This window comes from Xenopus laevis, chromosome 1S (genome assembly GCF_017654675.1).
Source record: "Xenopus laevis strain J_2021 chromosome 1S, Xenopus_laevis_v10.1, whole genome shotgun sequence".
Taxonomy (NCBI): Eukaryota; Metazoa; Chordata; class Amphibia; order Anura; family Pipidae; genus Xenopus; species Xenopus laevis.
The window spans coordinates 132,915,865-132,941,166 of NC_054372.1; the positions used below are offsets into that span (position 1 = coordinate 132,915,865).

General features: G+C 37.7%; 1 protein-coding gene across 2 annotated transcripts in view; it reads left to right on the plus strand.

Moving 5' to 3' along the window:
- Positions 1–25,302, plus strand: part of smtn.S (smoothelin S homeolog) — a 76,582-nt gene that overhangs the window by 22,066 nt on the left and 29,214 nt on the right. For both annotated transcript variants that reach the window (XM_018239347.2, NM_001095933.1), the window contains 7 exon segments: positions 8,218–8,375; positions 9,924–10,014; positions 10,538–10,616; positions 12,049–12,152; positions 16,627–16,729; positions 19,180–19,529; positions 20,006–20,072. In XM_018239347.2, the coding sequence (XP_018094836.1) occupies positions 8,218–8,375; positions 9,924–10,014; positions 10,538–10,616; positions 12,049–12,152; positions 16,627–16,729; positions 19,180–19,529; positions 20,006–20,072 (952 nt within the window).

Genomic DNA, 25,302 nt, shown 5'->3' on the forward strand with positions numbered 1-25,302 from the left:
ATCAGCCTTCTCTTCTGCCTGCACCCAGAACAATTGCATCCGCCCGAGTGCAGGCACACGTGGCAGATTTTGGTGATAAAAATTCAAACTCTCGCGTTTCTCTGCACCACGTGCCCAAACCAGCATCAACATTTTAGCAGGTCGATTTTCAGCCCCGTATGGCATTATCCTTACACAAACATGTTATTTAGGTCAGTCTTGCAGAGTGAGGAAACGCCTTCAAATGAACTCCGGATTAGGTTTGGGTCATTCCCCTTCATAAATAAATACATCTCATTTTAGGACTGTGAAAAACAGATCATGATTTAGATAATTTTTGGGCAGAAATATTGTGTGTGCGTGTATGGACGACGGTTGTTACAGTGCTCAAGTGGTGACTTGCTGGGTAGTAAAATACCTCTTTATACCATATACTTTTTAGTTAAGACCTTTTCATCTCTTTGCCAAATGTGTTACTTTCTTATGTACCACCCTAGGCTGATGTCAGATCATAAAGATATACAATATTTATTCCCTTTTGCATTGTCAAATTCTATGGGTCTCTTGGCAACAAGTTAAGAGTTGAAATTATGCTATGAAATTGCCTGATGTTATGTACAAAGTAAGTTGCTGGAGTTGATAAACAATGTCCATCCTTAACGGACATAAATTCTGTTCTATAGGGGTGATCTTTCAGAGCAGTTTTGCATGTGCCTTTGCACACTCCAAACAACTGAGCTATTTAACTTTTTAAATCTCTGCATAATTTCAAAGGGGTAGTTCACCTTAAAGTTAATTTTTAGTACGATATAAAAGGTCCAATTCTTAGCAGTGTTTGAATTGGGCTCAATATTAGATTTTGAATTATTGCTGCCTCCTTCGGGATTCTTTCCAGTTTCAAATGGAGGTCACTCATTCCAGCAGCCAAAAAATTATTGCTGTCTGAGCCTGCAGTTTTATTGTTTATGATGCTTTCTTTTTTGACTTGTCTTACTATTCAGGGTGCAGTTTACCCTAGCAAACACATAGCAGCTGAAATTCCAAAATGTAGAGCGTCTGAACATAAATAAATCAAATGACAAACATTAGAAACGAAGACCAATTGTAGATTCTCTCTTCATCATACTAAGTTATTTTAAGGGTAGTGACACGATAATATTCCGGGGAGATTAGTTATCCAGCGACAAATCTCCTCTTCTTTGGGCGACTAATTTCCCCAAAAAGCTTTCCCGCCGGCTAGAATGTAAATAGCCAGCGGGATGGCAATTGAAGTCACCCGAAGTTGCCTCACAAGGAAGCAATCTTATTAATCACTTAAATCTTCTTAACATTGGTAAATCTGCATCAGCTGAAAATCAAGTAACCGTTACATGGTTTACTACCGTTCAAAAGTGAAGTAGCAGTTAATTGAAGGTGATAATAAATACAAAATACATTGTAGAAACTTTGTTTCCTATTGCATAAATAAGACTCACTCTGCTGACATTGTATTCAATGCTTATGGAAAACTGAAATATTACCTATTCAGTTTTGACATTTCTCCCTGGAATTAATTTTTAGAAACACAAACTATGCAACATTTGTGGGAAAAAATTGCTGCTTGGATTAAGTGTAGCAGCACCTAGGAAGCCCCTGGGAAGGTTATCTGCCAGACTAAATATCACTTTGGGTTTTTGATTCCACTATTCCCTAGGGTGCTTCAAATTGTTTTCTGTTGGAGAAAAGTCAGCTAGTCTAGTGTTTATATACGTATCTGTGAGAATAAACTGTACTTTATGTCTTGTATTTTACTTTCTTATTTGCATCACTCTGAGAAGAGGTTTGGTAAAATTGCATTGGCCTTTTGCCTAAGGAGTTTATATCACCTATTTAAGTGCCCTAATTTTGAACTATGGGAACGTGAATGCACTCATCACCCCTATTCAAAAAAAAACTTGATCTTTCCAGTCTTGTAAACCTTCATCCCATCTCTCTACTTCCATTTATCTCTAAACTACTTGAGAGCAGACTATTCAAGATTGTGATGCTCTTCCTTTCTAATTGTGGACCACCTACAAACTGGCTTTCAACCGCAATGTTCCACAGAAAGTGCTTTATTTAGCTGCTTTAATGACCTGTTAAGAGCAAAAGCCAAAAATACTTCATTTCTAATAATTGTAGCTTTCTTTTCTCAGCAGCTTTGCACACAACTGATCACCTTCTCCTCCTTCCTGACACTGGCCTCCACTGCTTTTTATCATGTTTCAAACCAGTCCTTTAATTTTTTTCGACAATGAAGTATACTCTTCTACCTTTCCCCTCCATGATGTGATATACTGCTGCACCTTGTGTAATTTTGCAACATTTCACTGCACTTGGCTAACTCTTTCCACAACTTACTTTGTTCTTGTTTTCCATTTTTTGTTTCTTTTTGATCTTCCTTTTGTTATAATTATTAGTTGTGACAAAAATTAAAAAAATAAAGAAATAAAGTTAAAAAAATAAAATTGTATGTTTTTTTCTGCACTTGCATCTCTATATTTGATGGTATGGTCCTGGCATTCAAAGCAGTTGACAACTCTACCCAACTCTACCCTATATCTCTGAAATTATCTCCAATAATCACCAAGCTGACCTGCCAACCTCACTTATTTCCTCCTCACGCACACACACATTCAAGCCATCTTCTCATCTTATATTGTAAGCGCTTGAACAGGGAGTCTTTACCTCTTGTATTGGTTGTATTTTTAAATGTATTCTGTATGTTCAATGTATATAACCATCTATTTTACAGCACTGTGGAATATGTTGGTCCATTATATACACACAATAACAATAATAAATCCAAATCGAGCTTGCCTTGTGTCTGTTTTTAGCTCCTTTGGGCAGGACTCTTGTATCTATATGTCCTTTATATAAACCCATTTATTGTAAAGCTCAAACCCATTTATTGTACAGTTTATTGTGATGCTTTATCATTAATTGTTAATGATTTAGCCACACTTTCATGAAAAAAGGTATTGCAAAAACCCACTTGAAGTCTTGGTATGCACAGCACTTCTTTTTTTTTCATTGAATTGTGTAATTTCATCCAATGTAAGATTATTTTAAGAGGCCTTTCCATATTTATAGGTCACTGTCTGACATTTTAGCTACCAGTAAGGAAGCTATGTACAGGGAATGTCTGCATTCCTACCAAGACAAAGGCATTTTGTATTGCATCAGATGAACCCCCTGTACTACACATGAGGAACACATTCTGATTTATGTGCAGTTTTTCAATGAAACCAGCCTACCCACAGTTAACTCCTGGAAATTCACTCCCTCCTACAGAACCATGTTGGAACATAGTTTCCCATGAGCATTATGTTTTCCTCCCTTTAAGTACTTCTTTACAGCAGGAGTCCAGTATCCTTGCTGCTTCGATGTTTAAGAACTCTTTTAAGTTCATTCAGGCATGGGAATGAGTTTTAAAGGCTAAAACTGTGAATGTTTAAATTAATCCAAGTATAAACCCTGTTGATGGGTATTTAATGATCAGGGCAAGCTTGCTTTCTCCGAGGCTTCAATTCTTTGAGCGAGATGTCGAGCAAACAGCTGTTAGTTCTATTTAAAAAATACAGATATTTTATCTTTTCACATTGACCTAAAATATTACTCTTATATGTTTAGGGCTAAATCTCAGATATGTATACTTGGCAAAAAGTGCAAATTTATTTAAAATAAACATCTGCCAAAATGGAATCTAAACATACTTTGTTTCATTTAGAACTTGTCATATAAAAATCTTGGCATGTTTTTTTACACATCTGTAAGAAGCTTTCAAAATATATTTGAAACTTAAGCAGAATAAGAAAGGGGAAAAAGCTGTTTACAATCAGTATATAAATAGTAATGCTGTATAATTGACTGCAGCTTTTTAACTTTCTCACTACCACAGTAGCACGAACATTTATTTTTATACTATAATGTATATATGCAAACAAAGTCCACAACTTCAAGGATATGTGAAAAAAAACTATTACTTTCCAATAATAAAACAACCAAAATAATAATAATGGGCATGTATATTTTTGATAATTTTCTGAGGGAATCCCGCACCCCTGATTACTTCCTAATATTCCATAATGGCATTTATTGTTATAAGAGAGAGAACAGTTGTGGAGATAACCTGCTGTAGTGAGCAATTTATCAACTGTATTTTACATTTAAAGGGGACGTAAGGCAAAAAAATAGAATCCCATTTTTACTTAAATGAATAAGAAACCGATCTCCAATATACTTGGGGGCATATTTATCAAGGGTCGAATTTTGAATTGAAAAAACTTCAAATTTGAATTCAAAAAGACCAACCGAAATTAAGTCTGTTTTATTTTTTTGGTCGAATAGGTCAGTTTTCGATCTAATAGGTCCGTATTCCTTCGAATTCGAATCATACGAATCGAAGGAATAGCACATGGCGAATGGTCGAGGTTGAATTTTTTAAATTGACCGTACATGATATATTTGCGTTATTCGAATTTTCTCATTTTTTCAAATTCGAATCGAATTTGGACCATTCCCTAGTCGAAGTACACAAAAAATAGCTCAAAATTCTAATTTTTTTCATTCGAAATTGACCTTTACTTTTGATAAATCTGCCTCTTGGTGTACCGTTTTTATAAGAAACCTGACTGCAGTGAAATTCCCCTTTCGTTTAACTTGCTCTAACTGCTTTGGATTGGAAACTTCAGACGGTCCCTAACTGCTCTGCAGGGAAAAGATCATCCTTTAAGGGGGGGGCACCTTACTTCCCAGAATTCAAGCCCTTACTTCCAAGAATTCAAGCCCTTACTTCCCAGAATTCGAGCAGCTTTAGTTGTTTCCCTGTAGAGCAGCCAGTGACCGTGTAGAAATTTGTATCCACAGACCCACTTAAATCTGCATATTGTGAATATTAATCAGTCTTGCTGTATTGACTTCTATGGCAGAAATTATTTGACTTGTGCTGCTTTGATAATTTATGATGATCCCTAAGCTTTGCCTCCCAACTGAAGCCCAGACCACACTGAGCATGTGTGTAGTCTTGGGCTTGCAAAGATGTTTAACATATTTACAAGATGGTGACCCCCTGTGGCCAACTTTGAAAGCATAAATCATTTGTTTGATTAGGCATCTGGTGCAGTAAGTTCATGTTTATGTTTAGTATACAAAATGCAGCATTTCTAGCATTATTCTATTTTAGACTTTAGTTCTACAGGCTTCAAATATTTTAGCCAGACTCTAATAACAGTGTGATGTCATGCAAATAAGTCAATTTGTTGAATAGGCTCTGTTCCATAAAAATCCCCAGGAAGGTCACATCAAGCCTATGAACCTCCAGCTGGATATTCGTGCAATAGCACAAGTGTTTTAGGTATGCAAACAGGTGTTAAACAAGAGCGTAGATTCAAAACGATACACATGACCATAAAGTTAAACCTGGGCTTATGTAAATCCTACTTACTTTTTAGTTGATCCAGAGAAAAGCAAAACTGTTAAATATGAATAAATCTCCTATTTGCCCAGAAGGGGAAAAATGCAAAAGTAGCCTTCTGTATTATTCTGCCCCCATTTCTTGAAATGCTCTAAAATATCTATCATGATGATGACTTCAAAAAAATAAATTTTCGCTGTATTAAAAGGTATTTTTGTGCACATAAAGATATAACCTCCCTTCCTTTAATTTTGAAAGGTCTACTAGTGTAATAAGAAAGGGACTGAAAAGAAATATAAGCCATAATTAATTGATTAAGAATACACCAAATCCACAATTTTAGGATGCTGCTGAAAACCAAATCCAGCATTAGTGTCAAAAGTGTCAAAGTGCCAAATCCAGAAATAAAATGGTCTAAAGTTAACTATTGTATTAAATGGCACCAAAAAAAAAATAAAAAAAAATCCTCCACTGAGGTTCAGGCTAACGGAGCCCACACTCCGATTGAGGGAAAATTACCATATATATATATATATATATATATATATATATATATATATATATATATATATAGTATAAGCCGTGTTTTTCAGCACCCAAAATGTGCTGAAAAGTCTACTTCAGCTTATACTAGAGTCAGTGACGCGAATGGCTGCGCTTCAGCAGAACACATGCTCCTGCGTGCGCACACCATTCACCTACCCGGCCTGCACCTCCCGCTCACTCACAGTGCCTTCATCACGTGATGTCATCAGAGGCAGCGGGCAGCATGGTGATGGGCGTAGTTCCTCCTACTGCAGCCTCCCCACCTCTGCAGTCCTGCGGCGCCTGCAGGGACTCATGCTAGAGATGAGCTGTGACCAAGTAAGTGCGCAGGCTGGTGTTCTGGGCCAGGGATAGGGGGGCAGGCTTCTGGAGATCCAGATGCTCCAACGCAGAGGCAGGTTTATCCCTCCGCTCGTGTGTAGAGTGGGCTGAGCCTGTGGGGGTGCGAGCTTGTGAGTGTCTCATTGCCTTAGCTGGCTGTGTATGGTGCAGCACTGGCCCGACACTTGCTGTATGTTTGTATGTAATGTATGTATGTAATGTATGTGTATATAATGTATATGTGTATGTAATGTATGTATACCTTTACAACAGCAAGTGTGGGCAGCACAGAGCTGTGACTGCAGCCTCTTCGGATCAGTAAGTAAGAGGCGAGTTCTTCCCTAGCAGAGTGCACGCAGGAGTGTGTGTCCTAAAATGCATTTCTCACCCCTAGGCTTATACTCGAGTCAATACTTTTTACAAGTTTTTGTAGGTAAAATTAGGTACCTCGGCTTATACTCGAGTGTATACGGTAGTATTTGAAAAAAAATGTCCCCTGTTATGAGTGGCATGGCCTAATGATTGAGAGCTGTGATACTTTGCTTAGTGTGACAACATGGCTGCCTGCACCAGGAGCTGGTGGGCTCCCTGTTGTGATCTAGGGATGTTTTTCTTCAACTTCTACCCCTGATTCACCTCTCCCCTGTCTTTTTTTTTTTATGCATTTTCTTTTTTTGCATCATTATCGATAATGCTTGTGACTTTTTATAAAATGACATGTTAAATGTCATGTTAAGAAATGTCTCTCTCTAATATGTATGACTGTGACAAGAAAAGTGTGCTCCTTGTTAGCAAATTTACATTTATACATGTGTAGGAACAGCAGTATGACTTGCTTGGCATAGACTCATCTGATGTGCTCATGTTTGTGAAGAATGTTATAGCTCCTACTCTTATGTAGAAATGCATATACCGGTATGCAAGTAAAGAATGTTGCATATTTTTCTCTTGTAGAATCTTCAGCCCCAGCATAATTTTGAGGTTTTTATCCTTATAATAAATACAATGCCCTTTTATTTAGGCCAGATGGTCCTACATAAATAGTAGCATAAACAACAAGCAATATGGGCAAGCTGACCTGAGAAATTAATTTGGTGAAGTAAATATTAAGGGTAGGGGGCTGTGACTACACAGTGTCTCTTATACCCATCTCATGAGGTCTGCTAGAAGGTGACAAGCCACAGTAACGAGGTGGGGTGTTACACATGATGGGGCCCAAGTGCAAATTTGTTGCTGCATTAACCCCAATAATCTAGGCATGGATACAGCTCCAGTGACACCAGAATATGACTTTCATGGAGCCACTGGGGACAATATTTCTAAAGCTGTGTCTTCAGACTTCATTTAGGCACTGTGTGTTTACTGAACAAAAACTGAAATGAGAATTGAATGAGTAATATCACATTAACTTGCCAGTGTGTAAAACTGGGGACTGTGTAAGTCTGGATCCTGTAAACTTTTTTGACTTGGTGCTGATTTAAAAAAAAAAAAAAAAAAGAAAATTTTTACAAATGAACTACTTATATTATTTGAAGCCTGTATCTTTGCAGCTTTACCACTGGTTGAGCTTTTGGTAGATGAATATGAACCATAATTGAATATATAACAGAAACGTTCATGTCTGAACAAAAGTTTACTTTGTATCCGTTGTCATTTGCATTCCTATTTTGCCTCTTTTCTAGACTGCCAACTGAATTCCTGATTGATTGGCACAGTTGCTTTGATTTTAGTATTATTCTTAATCTTTATATGTTTATAATGCCGCTCCTATTTATCATCCATCAGACCCTCTCTTATTTATCTTTAAACTGCTGCCTGATTGCTAGGGTAGTTAAGCACTAGCCACTAAGTTATAAGCCTGAGATTTGTAGACTGTATGTAAATGTAAAGAATTCAGAATTCAGACATCGTTAAAAAATTAAAACTCTCTTACACAGCTGGAGGTGACACTGGACTTGGCAGAGCGGAAAGAGATTCGAACAGCAATCCGTGAACTGCGTAGAAAGGAGATGGAGAGATGTGAGGAGGCACTGGCATCCAAACGGTTTCGATCAGAGAGGAGCAATGAACAGGAGGATAAAGAGAACCAGCCAGGGTCAGTTATCAAGATGAGGATACTAGTAGCTTGTGTTGGAAAAGTAGATAAAGTATACTATAATAAAAGCAAAGTAAGGTAGAGGCTTTTGAGGGTAAGATAATGCCCACATCTACTTACCCATACCAACCAGTCAGACATTTGTTTTTTAAACAGCTGAACAGTAACACTACCTGCTGATTTGTTGCTATAGGTTACTAGATAAGTAGCAACCTCTACCCTATCTATTATATTATCCCCATATTTCTTCTTCTGTTTAGTAGAGGTAAGCTCTAGTTCTCCATGCCACATTCTATGCAAGAAGTGAAAATCCACACACACCTAGTAAACATGTCATTCTTTGGTGTCCTTATGTACTGGTTTCTTCATATGAACATAGAGTTCATTGCCATGCAAAAGCTATACTCTAGAAGTAAAGTCCTATCACTGTCACCTGCTTTACTAGACATAGCAGTGTTAAGTGTCCTCTGTTGATTTGCAGTTTTAATTCATTTTCATAATAGGGACTCTTCTACAAAGTGGACCATAAAAGATGTTGGTGAAATGGGGTTTTGTGCTTCCTACACATCTGTATGAATCCCCCTGTTCTGGCAGTAAGGAAACTTTACTGCCTAAACACTGTAGTGCCTTCTGCTGGTGAAAAGCACAGACGGCACTAAACAAAACTAAAATTACAGTAATTGGAACATCATGCTTTAGTTATTCTTGAAATTCATTGGACACTATTATACCCAAAAGTGACTTATTCCTGTCTTGTAAAATGCTTAGTTTACGTCTGATTGGGAGGGAAAAAAAACAGGATAAGCAATCACTTTACATTTCAAACATAGATTTACTGTTGTCAAGAGGGTAGTTTAGCTACCAATGTAAATACTATAATTTTGGTGTTTTTGTGTGGGGGTTTTTTTTATAGTGAAAATGAACTCCGTTTACAGAAGGGGAAAAACAGGTTAATAACCTAATTCAGGGAACTCTTAGCTCTAAACAAATTACTAAATTGAACTATCCGTTTTGTGGTCTGTACTAGGAGCCAGGTTCTAACAAATTGCCCCCCCCCCCAAAAACAACTTTTCATTTAAAGTACTGCTGGGGTGCCCATCGGTTTGACTAGTCCCTGAGATTTTAGTCTTAAGCAAGAAAATGCAAGAACAATCCTGATTGCCAGAAAACACATTTTGAAGTAGAAGGAAAAAAATCCGACCTTCAGTAATCTTTATGTACAGATAAATGTTTCACTGGAAATTTGACAAGGCATTTCAATAAATCTTAAATAATCTTCTAAAAATAAACCTTCACAATCACCTGTTTAAGGGTATATCTTCCAGCAAAAAAACTTGCATAACGTTAAGGTGTTGTCATAGATCTGGATTCCAGTTATATATGCCAATTCTCTAGGTCAGAGTTGACCATGTAAGCTGTAAATCCTATGTGTATCGACATGTGTTGTAAAACTCCAGATGAGAAAAGGATGAGCCCAATATAATCCACTCTTCTCTGTTGTAATTTATTGTAAGCTGCTTCGGTAAGCGGGGGTTTGTATTCCTGCAGGGCTAACAGAGAGGAACAACAGCAGAGAGCACTGAATGCCCTAGCTGTAAGGCTTCAGAATATCGGTGATCTGGAGGAGCTGACATCTCTGGTATGTACCAATATATGTTACCTAATATTGCTGTGAACACCTAACAGAAATTCTCATATAGTTATTTAAATTCAGCCATAATAGATATTTGTTGGATCTTCACACTGGTTTATATTTAACAGTATTGATAAATACATTTGCTGAAGATATTTTTTTTTTAAGAATCACTGGCAGAACTGAACAGTAGTTAACTGGTTAGCACTGTTATCTTTCAGGACAGTGAGCCTGGCTTCAGTTCTGAACAAGGATCTGTGATCTGTTTGTATGTTCTTGTTTCTGCAATGCACAATGTAACATCAGCACTATATAAATACAGCTTGATAATTATCTCTTTCCTTCATCCCATTGTAAAGATTGCAATATAAAAACCCATAGTAGTTACTATTGCAAACAATTTAGTCGCCAGTAGATGGCGCATCAACATTTTGAAAACGGATTCCACTTGCCAGATGGTTGGAGGAGGCGATAACCCTCTCTTTCAAGGTTATGAAGTGCACACTTATAAATGTATTATATCTTGTAGCTCCGACATTCCAAAGAATATGAGGAGAGAAAGCTGATCAGAGCAGCTATTCGAAAAGTGCGAAATGATGAAATTGAGGGTAAATCAGATTTTCTTTAAAAACACCTTTCAATAACTGTATGCCAATATATTGGTTAAAGGGTTTGTTCACCTTCCAAACACTTTTTTCAATTCTTTTATTTTTAGATTGTTCCCCAGAACACTTTTTCCAATTACTTTCCATTATTAATTTTTTTACTGTTTTTCCAAAATCTAAGTTTAAACTTAAACATTCACCTTTAAACTTGCATGTCTCTGGTGTTGGAGTCTGGCAGCTCATTAATTCTAATGCAGACTCTAAACTATTACAATTCTGCAACATTTAGTTGATATATTTTTTAGCAGCATTTCTGGAGTGTTGGCAACTATTGTATCAATTCTAACAGCCGCCTGTAATGAAACCCAGAGATTCTGCTCAGCTGGGACAAAGATAAGAAATGTATCAACTAAATGTATCAATTTAGAAAAGTTTACAGGGTCGGCGACCCCCCCCCCGAGCTGTTCCAGAATTGAAAAAGGACACTTTACACTTCAAAATTAGAAAAACTGTCACAAATAGAAGATGGAAAGTCATTTGAAAAAGTCGTTATTTATGGTGATCTATCTGAAAACAACAAGTTGCTTGAAGGTGAACAACCCCTTTAAATCAGAATCAAAAGTGTGGGCTGACAGATCCTGTGCTCCGGTTGGGGGTAACAGTATTTTTTTTTTTAAAATCCCCCCCCCCCCCGCCATTGCTAGGACACTCAAACTGGGAGGGAGCTCCTGGTGTAACTGGCCACGTCAGTTAGAGCGCCTGCGCAAATGCGATTTTGATGTCCCTCACATGTGTATAATGTGCGTGCCCCAAAATGACTGCGCGCACCAGGAACTCCCTCCTGGTGTGGGTGACCTAGCACTGGTGGAGGCAATTAAAAAAAGCTACTGTTACCCCCAACTGGAGTGTGGGCTCTATTAGGGGTTAGTATACTTAGTCCTTGAAGCTGCATTTACAGTTTTACATGCAGGAGTTTTCTAACACGTTTTGTCTGTGGGAGATAAAATATTGCTGATTGTTTTAGGACTGCACATGTTTCTGGAATGTGAAAGTATAAGAATTGGCGAATGAAGTGATTTAATGTGAATATATTTTATTTATGAAATTACATGTACTCTTCTTGCCATATTTCTGTGTTCTCATCTCACAGTGTTGGCTAGACAATGGTAAAATTTGTGAACACTATATAAAAGAAAACATTATAAAAGTCTGCACCTTGAAATTTTAGAATTACAATTTTTATTTGGAAATTATTTTAATTTTTTTTTTGCGGATTCCACCACCTTTTTGAGGTATCCATGTAAACAGAAAACCTAAAGACCAGACTAGGCTGTCCAAAAGTAGTTTGAGTAACAACTGGAATATGCTAGGTGCCCTATGACTAGATATATGGTGTCTTGTTTGGTAACTCACATACTCCCTGCTGGATTTTCAGCTGCATCGCTGGGAGGGATGGCGATTAGACAAAGCAATGACCAAGACAATGGAAAGCTAGTCTTCAAAAGCCAAGATGCTGTTGGGGACATTGTGCCGTCTTTGGTAAGTGACAGTAGGAAGGTAACGTGCCTAAGAAGTATACTTATTAGTGTTAACACAATTTTAAGAGCCCTAATCTACAGGTAATCAATCGGCTATATTACTGGGGTGGTTATTGCGTTAAGCAGATTCATAACTGTCCCATTCTCTGCCTTGTAATAATAGGTGGCATTTTACAATGTGATCAGCATTATTGTCAACTTCTTGTGAGGCAGCAGGCATCAAGGGAGAGTGTTACACATTCACATATAAGAACAACAATGGTATATCTGTAATTTTGGTAGTAATAGTATAAAGCTTATTTCATATAAAGTATAATAACATTGTTTCACTCCTTCTGTAAATGTATAAGGACTGTCACAATGGTTAGCAATGTGCTGGGTCATATGTTTAATGGCAGCCAAGGTAATCTCCTGCGGTGGTTTACTTACTACCATTGTACAATTCAATGGGGCACGGACATAGTGTAATTTTTAAACAGTTTTTCATACGGAAATAAATTGATTTTTTTTTTCTGTGTAACATTGGACCCTAGCAGCAACATATTTGCTGAAATTACAAATCGGAAAGCTGCTAAACTAGAATCAAAATAATGAAATCACAAAAGATAAAAAAGTTAATCTAAAGAAAGGTATACAGTCTCATTTTTCATATTCTATGTCCTATTAAGAATGTTTCAGTTGGTCTTGATTTTTTTTTTTAAAGTTTTAGAATAATTCTTTTTTTGCCTATTTTCAGCTTTTTAAAATGCAGGTAGCTAACCCTGGCAGTAAAAAAAAACCAATTATCCTGTGAGGCTCCATATTTTATAATTGTTATTTTATTGTTATTTTAATTTATCTTTCCATTAAGGCCTTCTCCTATTTAAAATCCAGTCTCTCATTTAAACCACTGGCTTTTTGCTAGGGTACTGGGCCGGTGGGACACATTGGGAAAAACCCGGTGGACCCCTGCCCTAGGGAGCCCCTCCAGCCCAACCTGATCCCCGCCGGCACTCCAAGATGCTGATTTTCCTTCCCCGAGGCGCTGCTGGAGAGTTGCATCTACATGAGGGAGGGGGTGTGGCGGGCACCTCAAGTGAGTGGGGATCGGCGGGGCCCCTTGGGAGGGTGTGGGGGCTCCTGGTGCAGCATCCTGGTGGGCCCTGCACCCAGCAGTCCGACCCTGCTAGGGTAAATTGCAAACCGTATAGCTGCTGAACAAAAATATAAGTAATTCAAAAGGCATGTGTGTATAGTGTAAAGCTGGCCATAGACGCAAAGATCAGATCGTACGAATCCTTGATTCATACAATTTTCAGACCGTGTGTAGAGAGTCCCGACATTTTTAGTCCCATGGAGATCGGTAGTTTGGTCGATTGGATAGGTTAAAAGATTTCTGTCGGCTGCCGATAATTTCTCTGCATGTGTTGCCGATCGGATGATTTTCAGCGGAAGACGATTGCTGCCAGGGGCAGAACATCGGCTGAACTGTTCTTTTTTTTTTTTTTTTTTTTTAAAAATTTTTATTTCTGAAAAGTTTAGACATTTGTGTACAATATAGTATGTAATCATTTAGCATCAAAAATATGAAATAGAATCGTTTATCCATTTATAAAGTACAGGTAGAGCAAGGTCATGCAACTGTAGGAAGTGTGAGCAATTCCATAATGGTGTTGCCTTTCTATTGTGTCAAAATCCTTGTTAGTTGCACAGTATATCACCTATGCAATTGATGCTACAGAGATATAACATATACTTTACATTATGACCATAATGATATAAGTAAACCTATATGCATATTAATTTAGTTACAAACATCTTTTATAAAAGTATGTATGTAAATTAACATTTGAAACTTAAACCTTAAACAAAAACACATCTGGTTTCTAAACCAGGGGTGTGGAGACTTGTAGCTGGATAGTTGAGCAAGATAATCATCTGTCTGTTAAGCTGGCCATAGACGCAACGATCCAATCGTACGAATCGTGGATTCGTACGATTTTCGGACCATGTGTGGAGAGTCCCGACATTTTTCGTCCGTTGGAGATCGGTCGTTTGGTCGATCGTACAGGTTACAAAATTTCTGTCGCCTGCCGATAATATCTCTGCGTGTATTGCCGATCGTACGATTTTCAGAGGGAGACTGTCACTAGTGTTGTCAGACATAAGTATCGTACGATTGCTGTCAGGGGCAGAACATTGGGTGATCTGTTCTTATTTGATCGGAATGGTAAGACTTTGATCTGAATGGTTAGTGGAGGGTCGGGAGATGGGAAAGTCCGATCGTACGTTGATTCATACGATCGGATCTTTGCGTCTATGGCCAGCTTTAGAAATTATAAACTTGAGAGTTATACTGCAAGGAGTTGGGCAGGGGGTCTATCCCCAAATCTATATAATATCCATGGATGCCAGACCTTTTGTACCAACTGGAGCTTGTCAGTTGTTATTCCTGTTAGTTTTTCGTTTACAAAAATCCAGTCTATCTTGTTTTTAAACATTACAAAGTTAACATTAGGAGATTTCCAAGATTTAGCTATCGTTTGTCTAGCTGTTTGATATACCCGCCCCCAGAATCTTACTACCCTGGGGCATAACCACCATATATGTGCCATTGCCCCTGGTGTACTGCAGCCTCTAAAGCAGTGGTCATTGGATAGATGATATATTTTTGCCAGTCTCGTGGGTGTTAAGTACCAGCGCATTAGCACTTTATAACCTGCTTCCAACATTATTACATTGCTTGAACTATGTTTCAAGTTATCCCACACTCTCAACCAGTCCTCCTCGGATAGGGTGGTCCCTAATTCCTGCTCCCAAGCTTTAATATATGGGAGGTTAGTAGGCTCTTTCGGTGACATCATGTTCCTATATAAGAGAGAGACTGCTGTAGGAGGAGTGGATTCATTCAAACACCATCGTTCGAAGTAAGTCTGGGGAACTGTAACTAGATCTCTTCGATCCCAACAGGTCTTAGCCCAGTGTGGCTGATCTGTTCTTTTACTACGTTATTTGATCAGAATGGTTAGTGGCAGGTCGGGAGATGGGGAAGTTTGATCATTCGAGGATTCTATCTGATTTGGATCTTTGCATCTATGGCCAGCTTAACACCACCCTTACAGGATATTGTTAATAGAGCAATTTCCTGTAAACCAGCAAAATCCTCTGCCTCCAAAGTAGCTTATAAAAAGCTGTTTCCTAATATGCAAATAAGTCTAAATAATCAATAAATCTGGACTGCCAGTCCATATAAAGTCTATCAGACAGCCAATTCTAGTAAATTCCAATCCACAGCTTCTAACCCTGGCTCTAGTATGCACCAACATGCACAACATCTGCCAGTCTGTTCGCACACAGTCCAGATTTTGGGCTGGAAACGTGAAAGTATGTATTTACATTGGCATAAACTGAATTTACTATGCATTTGTTTTTGTTTTTTTGTTTGTTTTTTTTTAGGGGTTAAAGACTGCCTTTGCTTCACAACTTTGCTCATTCACTTTTACAGGGTGTTTCACCATTAACTCACCTATGACTTTTCTTAGTATAAATTTAAAGGGATACTGTCATGGGAAAAAAATTTTTTTCAAAATGAATCAGTTAATAGTGCTACTCCAGCAGAATTCTGCACTGAAATCCATTTCTCAAAAGAGCAAACAGATTTTTTTATATTCAATTTTGAAATCTGACATGGGGCTAGACATTTTGTCAATTTCCCAGCTGCCCCCAGTCATGTGACTTGTGCTTGCACTTTAGGAGAGACATGCTTTCTGGCAGGCTGCTGTTTTTCCTTCTCAATGTAACTGAATGTGTCTCAGTGGGACATGGGTTTTTACTATTGAGTGCTGTTCTTATATCTACCAGGCATCTGTTATCTTGTGTTAGGGAGCTGTTATCTGGTTACCTTCCCATTGTTCTTTTGTTTGGCTGCTGGGGGAAAAAAGGGAGGGGGTGATATCACTCCAACTTGCAGTACAACAGTAAAGAGTGATTGAAGTTTATCAGAGCACAAGTCAACATGACTTGGGGCAGCTGGCAAATTGACAATATGTCTAGCCCCATGTCAGATTTCAAAATTGAATATAACAAAATCTGTTTGCTCTTTTGAGAAATGGATTTCAGTGCAGAATTCTGCTGGAGCAGCACTATTAACTGGTTCATCTTGCAAAAAAATTTTTTTCCCATGACAGTATCCCTTTAACATTCTAATCTGTAGCCCAATAAGTAGGCAGCCAAACAGGTAGGTGTTAACTGCCCTGTTCTCTGTCCATTTCCCCTCATTAAGAGTGATTTCCTATTAATGTCCTTCTTCTGCTTCTTCATTGTTCCTTAGCTTTTTGTGAGTGATGTACCAGATTATCTCCTACGTTAAAAAAACAGAAAAACACATTGGAACGCTCATGCTATATTCCTACCTCTTTTGAAACCTTTCTCGTGCACCATAACTTGTCAGGGTTGGCTTTGTACATTATCTTTATGGACTGCTGTGTTTATTTCAGGCACAGGAGAGAGAAGACCTAGAAGAAAGGCAGAAAATTAGAGCTCAGATTCATGAACTGAGGAGTGCACAGAATGGTGGCAGCCACATAGCAGGATCCAAAGGTGATGACGGCAAACCATGTGCCTGCTGAGTGTACACTGAACTTCTAGTGATAGATACTGATCAATCCTTCAGTGTGTGGGCATCATGGAATATACTTTGCACTAAACTAAAAAAACCTGTTTAGTGTGAGCCTAATAATGTACAGTTCTTTCTGGGTTCTAAAGTAATAAAAGGATAAATGTACTCTACTTTGCAATTAGAGTTTACATTTGCCTTATTTTTCAGTTTATAGACGAATGGTTACTGTGAACAGCAAGCCTTATTTATTTTTATAAATATGTTTATTAATATGACTGGAAGTAGACCTTATTGCTTTGAGGAAAGAAACCATTTCCTCCATTGGTCTCACTGTAGGGAAAATGGCCTTCTTGCATATGGGCTTAATAAATTTTCATCTTTGAACACAACTACAACTAGACTCAGTGTGCTGCTGGCATTTTTCTGGATATTGTTTTGACCCAGTGACAGGAGTGGGTCTCACAGTACAGCACCTGGCACTACAAATGTGTGATTTGGGGAGGTGAGCGCTCCACATAATTGAACCTGTAGGGAAAATGGATAGCATGTTTGTAGTTTGCCATTCAGCAATCTCCTTTGTACTGTGTCTCTTAAAGGAGAAGGAAAGCTACAGAGGAATTTTATTGCCAATAGATGAGCTGCAATAGTCCAAGCTAGAATGTTATATTTATTCTGTAGAATGTTTTACCATACCTGAGTATAAAGCTCTAGAATCTCTCTGTTTGTTTAGGATAGGAGCTGCAGTATTAATGTGGTGTGACATCACTTCCTGCCTGAGTCTCTCCCTGCTCTGGGCTCAGATTACAGTAGATAAGGGAGGGGTGGGGGGAGAGGAGCAAACTGAGCATGCTCTTGCCCAGGGCAATGAGGTTTAAGCTGAAAACAGGAAGTCTGATACAGAAGCCCATGAGTACACAATAGAAGGAAAGAAATGCAGTGTTTCTTTTGACAGGGGACTCAGAGCAGCATTACTTTGAGGGTTTACTGGTATATTTAGATGGACCTTTCTGATAAGGCTTACTTAGTTTTAACCTTTCCTTCTCCTTTAAGGGCGAAAATGCACATGGTCATTGCAAACAACAATGGGTTAATGCAAATTCACCATGTGTGTCTTTGAGGCACTTTAGGGTGAAGACGCACAGAATTACTAGTAGGTGCTTCTGGTCATGGCTACAAAAATTGACACTGCAGACAATTTACTGATAATTGTCTCTGTGTGTTTTAGCAGAGGCAAGTCTCAGTATTGTCGATGCAGGGTATTTTCTGGTGTTTTGTAGCAGTGACAAGTAGCTACTACTAGTAGTAGCTCCATGTTTTAACCCTTACTTGGAAACTGTAGATGGATTTTCATTAGAGCTAAATAAAAATGTGTTTTTTTTAACTAGTTGACCCTCTCTGCCTCTCTAACATATACATATAGCATTGCTTATACACACTGGCTCATGTATACAAATATAGACTTACCAGGAAATAATTGTAAACAGAGTATCTGTCAGACATTGTGTACATGTTTTACTTAGCAATGAAAGCTGTGAACACAATTTTTATCTGGGACACCCAACAGATGACCTAGAAGTCGCTTCAAAGACCACACACATGGTAGGGCACCTACCTGGAAGTTTTCATTTGATGCCTGCATAGATTTTAAATGATCAATAGTATTTGTCTGGGAACATAACCTAAAATAACTTATATAGCCATATTTGATTAAAATTCATTGCTATAATGCTTCAAGCAGTAATTGCTTATGCCCACTATGGTGCATACTGCGGTATTGTGTTAAGCTATCACTAATGTAATCCTCAGCACTTTAAGTAGCAGTGATCAGATGCTGAACATATGAAATTTTACTTATTGCCAGTTGGGCAGACTCATTTAGCTTTAAAGGTTTCCTCCACGCAGAAACAGTTTCTTTTATGCAGTGAATAAAATGTTTTAATCTATATTGAAAAGTTACTAATATATACATTCTCAGTGATTTAAGATGTATTTCATAAACTAATGGCTATTAAAAGCTAAATGTGTCGGACCAGTCTCTGCACTCCTTGTCTGACTACTGAAATTTGTCCAGCCCCTGCATCACCAGGTTTATATAAGCTGCACTCCAGTTAGTGGTAACAATTTGCAATTTTAGCCATCTTTTAGCGGAAGTGCATAATTTACTTTTATAAAACTGTAGATCCTATGAGAGGTAAGTTGCCATGTGACTTTAAGCAAGCATTGTGCATATTTAACCATTGTAAGGACTTTGGTCCAACTTCATTTGGCTTATTGTTTTAGAAACTGATCCAAGTACCCTCACCCCTGCAGAGAGACTTAATTCCACAGACTTCTTGTGAAGGTGGATGCGAGTGCCTATTGCACAGTTTATTGGCAATTGAAATAAAGCCCCAGCATGATGAGAGTTGTTTCATTTGTTTTTATCCTGCAGAAATAGAATCTGATATGCTGCTGCGCCTCACGGTTCCTAAGGAACAATTGTCTTCTTCAACCTCTTCATCCACCTCTTCGTCCACCTCTTCGTTTACATCTTCCTCATCAGAACCTTCCAGTTCATCACAGTGTCAATCTACAGAGCTCTTGTCTGTAAGTGAAGAGTTGGAAGGAAACTCCCACAATGGCAGAAATGAGGTGTTTATGGAGCCAACACCAGAGGGCAGTGGTTCTGGGACAGAGGAACCACCACATACATATGTGGCCTCCCACAAACAGAATGTCAAGTCAGAAGAAAAGCCTTTGCCAGTATGGACTGGCAGAGCTGGTATTCACCTCAACTATAGGGTATGTTTTTATATAATTTCTTCAGTATCCTTAGCTCACAGCTGTCACTTTACCTCTGTTGTACCCTTTATTTCCAACCCTGCTAACATCCCAAGAATGCAATCAACCCCCAGGGTAGATGTAATCTGCAGTAACAATACTAAGTGCATGTTAGTCACCAGAAATACTTTGAAGTTTAATATATGGGTCATTTGAAAACGGGATCATTAACAGTGAAGAGTTAATCGCTGACAGAGCACTTTGATTAAACAGATAATATAAAAACATGGGCTTACCACAAAGCTGCACAGGATAACTGAGCATATTGATCAGCACCTTTGTACTGATACAATGATATTCAAGCTCCTTCATTCCTGATATGCTCTCTGCAATGTTCGGTTTGATCAACTTGCTTCTTTTTCTGCAGTGGAGTTAATTTGAAGTTTAGGGATAAACATTACATGCAGTGGACATAACACATACTTTATTTGTTTTAGCTGGCAGCTGATAACAAGGGATCTTTTCCAGAGGTAGTGACACCAGCAGCTCCCTTCTCTGAACCAGGTAAGGGTTTCTGCTTTGTTACTGTTTTACAAGAATGTCAGAATGTGGCTTCTCTTCTTTACCTTGACAACAGCTGGAGATCTGCAGGTTCTCTGTACTGCTTTGATGCAGCCAGATGTACTCCAACTGCTGTGAAACAACTCTCCCAATATTACTATTACAAGTTATCCTAGTATGCTTGGAGTTGTAATATAACAGCAGCTGAAGGACTGTAGCTCACAGTGCTGTGTAATTTACTTTGTCTTTGTGCCAAACTAAATTTCTCTATTGCCCTAGGTTAACAGCGTGCATGTTTTTCTTGATCTTTAGGTCAAAATACTGAATAATGTGGCTTTTGGCAGCTTGCTAGGCTCTTTTAATGGGACAGTAAATGCCAGTGTTTATCTTGAGCCCAGTAACCACTGTGTGTCTCTTCATCAACTGCAAATTGTAATGAAAGTATTTAATTTAGTAACACTTAAGATTGTAGCTACTTGAGAATATGAAAATATAGCATGTTTACGGTAAGTTGCCTTCTTTCCTCTTTCCCAAAACACCTGTAATGTTATTTTTTATGGCTGAAAAGCTATCTAAACAAAGCTTAGACCTTACAAGTTGTCCATTGCTGGCACAAATGTAGCTAGCCCTATGTAGATGCCAGCTACATCAATGCGTGGCTTCGGGTTCGAGAAGTGCTGGGGGTAGATGTGAGGCAAACACTTGCAAGGCATCAATTGAGCACTTGTGTGCTCTAGATTAGCAATTAGGGATTCACAGAAGATTCGGCTGAATACCGCACAGAATCCGGATCCTAATTTGCATATGCAAATTAGGACCAGTAAAGGAAAAATTGGAAAAACATTTTTACTTGTTTTGTGACGAGAAAAGTCACGTGATTTCCTGCCCTGCCCTAAATTTGCATATTCAAATTAGGATTCTGATTTGGTTCGGCCAGTCACAAGGATTTGGGCAAATGCGAATCCTGCTGAAAAAGGCAGAATTCTGGATTAGGTGCATCCCTATTAGCAATAGACTTTTTCAAGGGCATGGGGGATGGTCATTTCTCAAGTTGCAAGCTTATACCCTTCTTGTTGGGTTTCATTATGTATGACTTGAATTAGAGAGGATGTAAAACCTGTGAAACAAGCACATCACAAGCAAGCTTTATGTGCATTTGTTATTTTATTATTGTAATATTTTAATATATTATAATCCAGTTCTCCAGAGAGAAGGCTGGAGAGACTTCTATTGGTAGCCTTCTAAAACGAAAATATCTGTGTTCCCCTAAACATTTCTTTCAACCATCACAGAAAGAACAAACTGCAGTCCCCTTACTAGCAAAATTGGTGGCTGCACAAATTCGTGAATGGAAGGGAGCCAATGAAAAACAAGTACACGTATATAAACATGTATATAATACACATACAGTGTATTGTTTTGCCTTTTGTTTTTTTATTGACTCCAGTTCCATTCACTAGTCAGCACCAACCATTCTCCATGGCAAGATGATTGCAACATTCTTACACACATACTTCTCTTTAAAGAAATTCCCTGTTAAAAACATAAATATAAATAATAAAAGGAAAAAAGCCACACTTAGAAATAGGGTGCATTTTCCCCTTTGAGCATGAGAATGTGTTTTGTATGAGATGTTCCCTGGTAACGTTGTTTTGACAGCGGGTATTATTAAACTCAAAAAGATGTTATATGCCAGGATATGTCAAGCTCTTAATTAAATGTATTTGTGCAGAAACCCCTTCCAAATTAAAAAGAATCTCCAATTGTTCAGGAAATATCTGGTAAAATGGTTTATTTTTAGATGTATGAGGGAGGTCCAAGCTCTTGAACCTACATCTGTTGAACTTTTTTAAGCTTGGTGGGTTTGTGGTGAGTTGTTATTAAACAATAGCTGTGTGGTCTCGGGTTTGCATTTATGATATGCATATGTTGTTCCAACCTCACATTAGCAACCCACAATCATTTATTAAAGTTTTGAGTATGTTATAGAATGGCTAATTCTAAGCAACTTTTCAATTGCCCTTCATTTTAAATATATTATAGTTTGAATTATTTACCTTCTTCTTCTGACTCGTTCAAGCTTTCAAATGGTGTCATTGACCCCATCTAAAAACAAATGCTCTGTAAGGCTACACATTTTATTGTTATTGCTACTTTTTTTAATACCTCTTTCTATTCAGGCCTCTCCTATTCATATTCCAGTCTCTCATTCCAATCAATACATGGTTACTAGGGTAATTTGGACCCTAGCAACCAGATTGCTGTAATTGCAAACTGGAGAGCTGCCGAATAAAAAGCTAAATAACTCAAAAACCACAAATAATAATAAATAAAAGCCAATTGCAAATTGTCTCAGAATATCACTCTCTACATCATTCTAAAAGTTAATTTAAAGGTGAACAACCCCTTTAAGCCTCTGCAGTTCGTTACAGCATATTGACACATTCAGTATCTGTGTGCTGTGCATAATACACCATTGTATTTAAGTGAAATACTTCTGTAGAGTAGTAAGTATGTGTGCATAGGCAACAGAGAAATATAGTTCAGTGGGAGCACGGTTTAATTTGCATGTATGAATGCCCATATAAAGCGGGTGCAGCTGCTTTTCCATTTACTGTGGGATGTTGGCCTTACTGCGGGACATTTGTAGACTCATCTGTATGAATTTATAGCATTGTAAATTATCATTGTAGCTGTTTTAGCAAGCTAAATTTAGCAGTTGACTTTAAAAGATATTCTATGGTAATCACCTGTAAGAAAGGCACGCGATCATGATATCCGAAGAATTAAGACATTTTCATTTATCATTAAAAGAAAGACATTCGTTGTGAAGAATGTACCCAAAGAAAGTTTCATAAAAGCAAAATAAAGGAAAATGTAATTTGTGAAAATTCCCCCTAAAATGTTAAAGGGGAACTATCGCGAAAATGAAAATTTAATTTAACCTTCATCATACTGTATGTAATAAGAAGTTTAAATATAATCGATTAAAAATAATTCTGTACTGTTTCTAAAATAATCAAGTTAATGTTCACTATCCCTCTCTGCGCATGTTTCTCTTCATTCTCTCTTCATGCAGGAGTTCGTTGTCAGATATTCATTGACAGTAAGATTCAATATATCTTATAGGGGGGCTCCTTTTGTCTAGATGTATTAGAGCTCACCAGACATCATGTCTCTCTACATGCAGGATTTGTGCAAAATATACAAATATAGGTAAATGAGGAGCACACCTAATTTGTGCAAAAGGATTTGTGCAAAAGGCAGTTATTTGTTAGATTCTGTTTGTACTGGAATGAGTTATTTGAGTGAGCTCTAATACATCTGCTAGGAAAGGAAGCCCCCTATAATATAAAGTGGATCTAACTGTCAATGAATATCTGACACCCAACTGCTGTATGAAGACAGAATAAAGAGAAACAGACGCTGAGAGAGGGATCGTGAACATAAACAATTTATTTTATTTAGAAAGTTTCTTATTTCAGCATGATGAAGCTTCTGCAGTTTTGCTATAGTTCCCCTTTAAATTCCACAAGACGATCTTCTTACATAATGTAGAATTGCTGCTTTATGCTTCATATATATTAAGATCATACTTTGGCCCTGGATATTACCTAATTATAACAGTGATTTCTAATCTACTTTGATCCAAACTGAACAGCAATATCCCTTTTTTAGAAAATGTCAGTTGCAGTTAGTGCAATGAAGGAGGTGTTTTAAGATTCTCACGTTCAAAAACCAAAACATGTTCAGCAGAAAGTGAACTTTTCACCCAAATGGCGAGAGTAAAGTTAAAACCGTGAGCAGGAGGGGGAGGGAACAGCTACACGAGCACTGATCTCCCAGCCTTATTGGGATAAAATATGCAAAAGTGGGGAGCATCCAGTGCTATTCCTTTCATGGAAACACAGGCAGAGCTCTGTCTAAACAAGAGCCTGGAGCAGGGAGAGGTACAGAGCACAGGTCTATAGTATTGCACCCAATGAAACATCATCTCCCAGCATTTTGGTTACATTGTTCCTTTGGGTACAATAGTTACATCTTAGCACTTGATCTGTTAACATTCTTTAGTGCTTATTACACTGACTAACCTATTGTGCCCCACTTATCAGTTTTAAGCGTATTTGCCGTCTCCTTTTTGGTTTCATTGCTTTAAACTGTGAGCAGGAAACACACAGGAAGAACTCAAATTTAGTGCAAATATTTGGTGTTAAGGGTTTGATTGCCAAAAATAAAATGCATTAGTGAACCTTATCTTTACGTGTTCAGTACAATAGGTAGGAAATCATTTACTGGGCTGTTTGTATTGGCAGCAATACCTTTGGCTCCATAATATAATGTACAGCTTTTAACTATTGTTACACAGGTATGGAACTTATTATTCAGAATGCTCGGGATGAGGGGTTTTCCAGATCTTTCCGTAATTTGGACCTTCATACATTCAGTCAACTAGAAAATCATGTAAACATTAAATAAACTGGTTTTGCCTCCAATAATGATTAATTATATCTTAGCTCGGCTCAAGTACAAGTTACTGTTTTATTACTACAGAGAAAAAGGAAATAATTTTTTAAAATTTGGATTATTTGGATAAAATTGAGTCCATAGGAGACTCTTTCTGTAATTCAGAACTTTCTGGATAACTGATCCCATACCTGTACTACAAGTCTCTTTCTTGAGAGAGAAGTTCTGACTTTGACTATATTTTACCCTTTACTGAGTTTTTTTTTAACTTGCTTTGAATATAAAGGAAATATAAAAGTGGAAGTACAACCTGAAAATGTATAAATGGGTGAATTTATTATCTAATATTTGCTAAATCTCATCATGCTGCCACATTTTTCATGTGGAAACTCGTTTCTGCAATTTATGCTTAAAATTAAACTAACCACCTGTAAAACTAAAAATTAAAAAATAGCTCAGGGATTAGGTATAATTATTAAAAAAACAGATTTATTAAATAATCCTAATGAGTTTGTTTTTAGAGAAGAGCAAATATATACCAGCTATAAAATATAAGTTTTTTTTTTTACACAAGTCCTGCAGCTGTATAAATGTGCTCTGATTACAGTCTCCTGCATTTATATAGTTTCAGAAATTCTTGGCTTGGCATGCAGGGCTTTTTGTATAATGGCATAGGTCAGGCATATTTTTAACACAAGCAATATACAGCGCCTGAGTTAAATGCAACTTATAGGTGCAGTGTTTTATAAGTGTGTTTCTACACTTACTA